This window comes from Aedes albopictus, chromosome 3 (assembly GCF_035046485.1).
Source record: "Aedes albopictus strain Foshan chromosome 3, AalbF5, whole genome shotgun sequence".
NCBI lineage: Eukaryota > Metazoa > Arthropoda > Insecta > Diptera > Culicidae > Aedes > Aedes albopictus.
In genome coordinates this window covers 179,036,202-179,044,711 of record NC_085138.1, presented here as the reverse complement: position 1 = coordinate 179,044,711, position 8,510 = coordinate 179,036,202, and the positions used below count along the sequence as shown (strand labels likewise).

Genomic DNA, 8,510 nt, shown 5'->3' with positions numbered 1-8,510 from the left:
TAGTGATTAGTGATTTGATCAAATTCAGACTAGTGACATTCAAGCTAACGGTGCAACCGGGCTATTATCATTCGGGATAGTGTTATAGAATCCCGTCAAACACCCTCAACCTCCTACGCCCCCACCCGCAGTAAATCAAGTTTGATTCGTCTACCTACCATTAGCACGACTACGATGGGCCTCCTCAGTTCCTCTGTGCTTGTTACCGAAAGTCCTCCCCAGGTCCGTGAGGGAGGGTTTATTGTCGTCACAGTCGCGAATACAGCAGAATGTCACCATGTGTCCACATTTCCGCCGCCGAAAGTTAAAATATCAACGGACGCTCCGGGCATTATGGTACCAGAATCGCAGTGGGGAGAGCTGGTTCATCGGCGAGTGTATCGGATTCTGGTAGAGGACACTCGTCGTATGGCGCCTTCTGAGTATCCGTCGCAACTCGCAAATACTGGTGATGATGTTCCGGATAACCGACCGTCACTATTCTACCCAAATTGACCCCCGTAATTTGGTGATTGTGTCAGAAACTGCGACGGTTTGATAGGATCATAGGATTTGAGCATTCCGGCACTGGTTCCAGAGAAGCGTTTCATCCGACAGCAACTTCGTCGCTGAGAACGATTATTTCCTTGTGACTGGAAATCTGCTACCTGCCGGGTGATTATTTCTGATTAATTATTTCTACTGGTTTGATGTTTCTCAATTTTGCTTACCTTGGCGAGAGACTTCTCAAAGTTATCGGTGCACTCGAATCGTTTACCATAATGTGGATCCGGAATAGCTCTAGCTGCGTATTTGTGTCCTGCTAGCTGCCTCCGATCAAAACAAAAACATAAACATGAAAAAAAAAAACAACGAAACCAAGGGGCTCACCCAAGTGAATCGAAGTTGATGTCAAAACAAGGGGCTCGTGGATGAAAAGACCCCGTTTCAATTAAAACGAAAAGACCCCGAAATTAAATCATTTTCTTTCCTACTGTTAGATCTTAGTATGTATCTTTGGTTTAACTGCAATGCTTTTTAACTGCAAGTCCGGTAAGTGCAACAAATTTGCAGTTATCGCACCGCCAAACGTCAAAATGGTGCGCCATGTTAGCCCTAATGAGCAGTCGAATGAATTTTTCGTTCATTTTACGTCAATTGACGGCTTGTTGACACTGTCAGGCGTTGCAGTTATCGAGTTTTCGTTCGCTAAGTGAAACGTAAACATGTTGCAGTTATCGAACGTCTACTGTATTAAAAAGTAAATTTATATCACTTTAAAAAAAACATCTTTTGATATTCAAATTAAAACCGTAAAAGCAAAACTAAAAACTCGCGCAAAACAGGAGCGCTTCGCTGGATAAGTGAATACGATACATACTCTGTATTAATTTTAAAAAAATCAATGTTTGTAATTGAAATAACTATATATATATTGCATTGTTGTTTCCGTCACAAATATGTACTCTTGGGTCCGATTTGGGAATGGCTTGCCGATCCGATGATCCGACTTCCTTTGTGTTTATTTCTCCTGGAAACGGATTAAAAATAACTTAATGCTGAATTTAGTCAACAATTCATTAGATGAATTACCTTTACGACATTAGTAAGTGTATGGTCTGCTAATTCTAGGCAGGCGATACATTATACTGTGAAAAAATGTATAATTTAAAAACAATTTTGTTAAATCTTGGGCTTTTGTTTAAAAAGTTCTTAACTTACCATATAAACGAGCTTGAGGTGCTTTTAAAATGCTTCACCACTCGGTCAACACCGGATACGTCTAACTCGTGAGCTAAAATTTTAAATAAACCTGTATTATGATACATACAATACATTTCTAATACATAATGCTTACAATTCATTGTAGCTCAGTTAAAATTTCTCCCGTAAATGCGAGATGGCGGACGGTTTTGTCGTTGGTTGGTCATGATTAAACACATTTGACTTTTTTTTCGCTGGTCATGTGTCACTAGTTATGAAAAGCAATTGGAAATAACAGTAGCGCAAATTCATTTGTGAAATTAATTTTTTTTCAATCGTATCACACATGAGATCGTGCTGTTTTGACTGTTTGATTCAGTCAAAGTTGTAGTTAACTGAACGCCTAGTGTAGCAAACATTATATCCGAATACAATAAAAGGGTAAAATGTACAATAAAACAAAAATGAACCTTCCCTATCGTGACTAATCTTTGTGCGATAGGCGAATCCAAAGGAAGCTAACGATCCCTCCGCATCTGGTGGCAGGAATGAGAACCCTACGAAAAACGTGGCTCCGCCAAAATTTTCCATGGCGCAGCATAGGCAAAGTGTACTTTTTTCACTTCCGCATCGTAGAGAAACAAACGAGCACTTTTTGGAAAGAAAATTTAATTCTCTTGCAGATGCGCTTAGATCCGGTAGGTACTTACGAACAATTTATGTGATTAATTTGAGTAGCTCTTGCTATGCCTCCGGCGGGCGATCTTCCGGATTTTTTTTGTTAGCTGGCCAATCCGATGCCTGTCGGCGTGGGCATCAAGAATGATGATAATGGAAGCCATTGCAAATGGAAAATAGCAACTTCTAGAGCAAAAAATGAGTAAAATTTGACGACAAAAAATTTACTTTTTTATGTAAACAAACGATTTTCTCCTTATCTCACCAAGCGCCTCTACAATGGGGTTCTTTACGGGTATCCCGATTATTGCATAATCGGAATCTCCCAGGAACTATTTTTAAAATGCATTTAAAGTTTGTATGGGGAAAATTTTTTGTTCGGGGCGAACTGTCACTTTATCGATTGAACTCTCATTCTATCCATGGAAATTGAAACTGTTTTGTTTATTTAACCATCAAAACAAAGGAATTGGAACGCAATGAAATCACCTTATACTCAGAAAATTGAGCTCTTTCGATTAGGCTAAAGAAAATGGCAATATTTAATTCACTAAACAACCCAATTGGGGGTCATCTGGATTTACCTATATCAATATGCAAAGTAACGTTGATATCGAAAATTGAATATGTTCCGACAAATATGCATGAAGAAAACCAAAGTTCCAGCGACAGCATGGAAAATAACGAAATTTAGTTACGTTTTGGTCGAGGTTTTGGTAAAAGTTTTTTCTTACACCGATAAGGGTAATTTTTCATGTTTGGTTATCAATCCATAAAGATGTTTGAATATATGTAACGTAATCAGTAAAGAATAGTCGACGTTAATCTTTATATTTTGGTAAAGAACTTCAACGAAGTTTGTGAAATGGTTGACCGGGAACTGTCAAATTTAATCTAATCTAATCTAATATCTGGAAGCGTTTGGTACGGGAGGTCCACGCTTCCATCTTTCCCCTCGATTTCAAAGTGTAGAATGTTTTCAAATATTGACTATGTTGAAATCTTTCTATCCCTTGAAATCTTCTCTGCGGTATATGCTGCGCAGTTGGCCTGGCCGGGAACTGTCAAATTTAAGAAAAAAAAATATTTTATTTCGCCAATTGGAACAGACCCTATAAGGTTGCAGTTATCGAACGGCTACTGTACGTTGAGGGCTAACGTCTAATACATGTGACATTTCTAATGTTTTCATTTTTTTATCCGTAAATATTTTGGATGAGTGTAACAGCATTCGGTAATCGCGTAGCAAGGGTTCTCGAAATAATCTTATATTTTCGATTCCGACTGATTGTTACATTCGTCTAAAATGCGCCTGCTACATACTCCCCGGTGGCTGATTGGAACGCGAGCCTCGTTTAGTTCGAAATCTATATTCGTTCCAGCCCACGAACCCGCCTTGGAAAGTGACCTGCATCGCCTGGAGAAGTTTCTGGAGGATAAGCCACACATCCTGGTGCTGACCGGTGCCGGTATCTCTACAGAATCAGGTGAGTGATCATTCCGAGAGTGTGGTCCAATGCTACAGATTCCTAATAATCGTTTTCCGTTCACATTGTAGGCATTCCGGACTACCGATCGGAAGGTGTTGGGCTGTACGCCCGATCCAATCACAAGCCGATTCAGCATGGGGACTTCATCAAATATGAATCGGTACGTAAACGCTACTGGGCACGCAACTACGTGGGCTGGCCCAGATTTTCCGCCATTACACCAAACGTGACGCACTACACGTTAGCCAGGTTGGAGCGTGAACAGCGGATATCCGGTATAGTTACACAGAACGTCGATAAACTTCACACAAAGGCAGGCTCGAAAAGTGTCGTTGAGCTGCATGGTAGTGGCTATAACGTGATCTGTGTAGGTAAAACCGGAAAAGGATGCGACTATCACATCCCTAGACATGAATTTCAAAGCATATTGGATCAGATGAATCCTCACATGGAGGACAAGTCGACCATGATGCGACCGGATGGAGACGTGGAGTTACCGCAGGAATACGTTGAGAACTTCAAAATTCCGCCTTGCCCGGCATGCGACGGAGCCTTGAAGCCGGAGATTGTGTTTTTCGGGGACAATGTTCCGATGCCACGGATCGAGCGGGTCGTGCGGATGATCCTCGAGTCGGATGGCGTGCTGGTGCTCGGTTCCAGCCTTACCGTTTTCTCCGGCTTCCGGATTGTGCTCCAAGCGAAAGAACTGGGACTGCCGGTGGCGATAGTCAACATCGGCGAGACACGGGGTGACCCCAAAGCGGATCTGAAAATTTCCGCCAGGTGTGGAGAGCTTATGCAGAATTTGTTCAAAAAGTGAAACTTCCGGTGTAAGGAAAACATGTAGTATATAGTTAGCAAAAAAAAGTTCGTTTGATGCGTTTGACGCCGAAGCTAGAGTTTTATAATTTGATTGCTATGAAAGTGGTTACGAAGAAACCAAAACCAGCCGACAAGCAATTACAATGTGACATCAGTAAAACTGAAACTATAGATATAAATATACCTAAGTTTTAAGAAAATAAAACAAATGGAAGGTTTTTGATTTGTGAATGCCTATATAATATACATTACACAAAATAATGCAACCCCTGGCGTTTAGTTATCTTCTTCTTCTCATGTCTGGCCAACCGACACGACACCATTCAGCATCAGCTGAAATCTATAAAAGTCTAAGAAGCATTCTTCGAGCTTGAAGTTGGTATGGGTCCATGCTATACACACTAATTTTTTTGAAATGCTTCCAGCACAAAAAAGCAACATATTTGCTGAATTTCAGCACAACGTTGCTGATCAACTGTCAGCAAGTTGAAACAAAATTGCTGATACTCAGTGAACTCGTATTCATAGGCGCCAACTTAGGGGGGCAAGCATGGTTTTGCCCCCCCCCCCAATATTTGACGATTTTTCAATTTTCCCATACAAAAAATCAGAAAAACCAGGCTTTGCCCCCCCCAAAATTTGACCAAGTTGGCGCGTCTGCTCGTATTTATTGCTGAATGTAATCAGAGGTAATCAGCACAAAAAAAAATCAGCAAAGTTTGCTGAATACCAGCAAACAAAATTTGCAGTGTAGGAAAACTTGGCGTAATGTATGCAGAAATCGTAAGTTTTTCATTTTTGCCGCTAGATAACGCTGTAAGCGTTCCATCAATACTTCTTCTTTTTCTTGGCGTAACGTCCTCACTGTGACAAAGTCTGCTTCTCAGCATAGTGTTCAATGAGCACCATCACAGTAAAGTGACTTCCAGACACTCTAATTTATAGTTATTAACTGAGAGCATACTCTGCCAATGATTTTTCAGAATGTGTACATATATCGGCAGAAATCCTAAAAGATACCCTGGAAAAAAATCTTAGGAGAAAATCCAACGTGAATTTAGAAAAAAATCCGTGAGACATCCCAGGATCAAAACTGGAAAGAATCTTCTGAGAGAAGTCCCGGGAAAAACTCCGAGAAAAATCTCAGGTGAGTGTTCAAAAAAAATCCCGCGAGAACCTTTAGAAAATATCACAGCTCAAACTCCTGTAGACTAGATATCCAGGGAGAAACTCTAGAAGAAAGCTCAAAATTTTCTTGATGAAATCACAGGAGAAACATCGGAAGAAATCACAGAAGGAACTGCTGTAAAAAAATCGTGAAAACTCCCTTAAAATCTTTGGAGGAGCTCTAGTACAAATCCCACACTCAAATTAATCGACTGATAGATTCTATGTGCGTTAACCCCATAGAATGCTGGCGAGAGAGAGAATTGCTCGTTTATGTGCAAGTAATAAAATCTATAAGTAAGACACATGATTTATACTATGACTAAAATATATTCTATGTGCAACAGCATAATACGTAACCTTGCGCACATAAAATTTAAAAGCAAGCACAACGACAAGAAACCACAATGGCGCGTACAGCAGATCAATGTTTTGCACGCAAGCGTGTTGAATTGGCTGGCCTGAATAATGGATATTTTCAAAGGTAAGTACATAATTCTTCCTTTATAACATATCTAGTGCTAACAATCAGTGAATCCCTATTGCAGCATCGGAATCGGACGCTTCACTAGCGGTGAACGTGACGAAACAGTCCAGCTCCGTCATGCCAACACCACCATCCGGTGGTTCTTCCCGAGGTTTTCCCAAGTGCTGAGGAACGGTGGAGTTCACGACGGGATCACTTCAGCCTCTTCGTTTGCAGTGGCTTCAGTATCTGGTGCATTGTTTCGCAAATAAATGAGCTCGACCGACAAATATCTCAATTTTTTCATTTATTTACATTTTTAAGCCAATCCCACGTGGAAATGGTTTTATTATTCGTTCAAATGTAATCCATACACTGAGAAAAAAAGTATAGTACTGCGAACCACGGCACTATGTTTAATTTTACCATTCCCAAATATCGTAAAAACAACTAAAAATTCATTCCCGTGTACCACAAATCAATAAAAATTACCATGCTTTATGGTAATTGTAACATAGTGATGTGAACAATATACATATTCAGCAGTACTATTCGACTTTTACCATTCGTTGAGCAAACATAGTAATATTGACTACAAACATGTTTGCTCAAACTTTCAACATATTCGAGCTCACAATGCATCATGGTAGCTGTAAATATTTATATGTTATAATAATTTTCCAGTTTGCTATTTGTCATCTACGTCTCTGTTCGCCATCTTGAAATCGTTTGCCCGATTCCAGACCGGAATAATTTTTAGTTGAATTAGTGCAGACTTGTCAAAGTGCCGGAAAAATAGCAGAGGTCACTTGTGCGGGGAAAATGTGAAATCTCCTCTCGTGATCCGGATTTACCGGTCTGTCGGTCAACAGTCTCCGTTATCCACATTCAAACAGCAAGAGGTAAGTTGGAACAGTTGAAAAAGGGAGAGATTTTGCTCACATTACCCGGCTTCATTCTGAATCTAGTTCTGAACCGCAAGAACTATCTTTTCAGGTCTTATTTCCTACACCCCTTCCCGGACAACAGCGCCAACACCTTGGCCAACACACACGACGGGCACACACACTGGGCCTCCGAATTGCTCATTCTGCGTGATGTTCCCCAAGTGGTTTGCCAGCGGATAAAAAAGTATTCTGTACCATTCTGTGTTCGAGCAAATTATGCAATTTTAAATTTCCGCTTAATTTTAAGTATATTATTTATTTATGTATATTTAAGTATATTAATAAAATATGACATTAAATTTCATTGTTTTTTTTCGTTTGAGAAATTAAACCAAAACTACCGCTACCAGCATTTCACCATATGGATAGTGAAAAACAGCATTTCGATGGTTGCTCTTACTATGTCGTTATTCATTCGGCATGGTAAAAAGCACTAAAATATACGATTAAAATAACCACAAAACATAAACAAAAAGAGGCATGGTAAATGTAACCACTTCAATGGTTGTTTCAATTACGAATCATGGTCTACCAAAATCAAGTGGTAAAAGTTTTTAATTTGACCCTCGATACAGTCAGGATTACCATGTCCCTTTTGTCAGTGTACGCTGAACGATTGAAAACCAAAAGCGACGCACATAAGTTCTATTATGATTGAATCGACAAAGATTCAATAGCGCTGCACATATTTTTCAAGTGCAAAAGCAACTGGTCATAATCTAAGTGCAGAACTTTTAGATTTAATATGTTATTTATTCTGAGTGCAGGTATAACTGGGAGAAACTCCGGGAAGATCTCCTAGGGAAGTACCAAGAGGAACACCGGAAGGAATGACGGAAAATATCCAAAAACAATCCCCAAAGAAACTCTAGGAGAAAATCCATGACAACATCTGCGATACATCCTGAGAGCAGGAATGCCATGTATCCAGATTTATCTGCATTATACAGATTTTTGAGCATTCGTACAGATTGCATTTTATAACGAATAAAGATTTATGAGCTAAAGGTTATTATTTTTTGAATGACATACAGATTTTTACCCGGATTTTGTATGGGATACACATTTTTAAAATGCGTAATACGGATCCTTCAAAAAATCATCTAGCATCTGAGAGAAAATCTTGTGGAGATCTCGAGATAAATCCTGGTATAGAAATCCCACAAAAAAAAATGTCTTTGGGCAGAAGAAACTCCGGGAAAAATCCAACGAGAGATCCTGGAAGCAACACGCGGAAAACCTCTGGAATAACTTCTG

General features: G+C 39.8%; 1 protein-coding gene across 1 annotated transcript; it reads left to right on the top strand.

Annotated features, from left to right (window-relative positions):
• Positions 1-3,538: 3,538 nt before the first annotated feature.
• LOC109403330 (NAD-dependent protein deacylase Sirt4) lies at positions 3,539-4,891 on the top strand. The gene is made up of 2 exons (XM_019676138.3): positions 3,539-3,848; positions 3,920-4,891. The coding sequence occupies exons 1-2, from the start codon at positions 3,668-3,670 to the stop codon at positions 4,669-4,671; spliced, it is 933 nt and encodes a 310-aa protein (XP_019531683.3). The 5' UTR covers positions 3,539-3,667; the 3' UTR covers positions 4,672-4,891.
• Positions 4,892-8,510: the final 3,619 nt, after the last annotated feature.

Coding starts and splice junctions, on each gene's coding strand:
- LOC109403330 (XM_019676138.3), top strand. CDS start 3,668: ATGCGCCTGCTACATACTCCCCGGTGGCTGATTGGAACGCGAGCCTCG. Junction 3,849..3,919: donor CGGTATCTCTACAGAATCAG/GTGAGTGATCAT, acceptor TTCACATTGTAG/GCATTCCGGACTACCGATCG.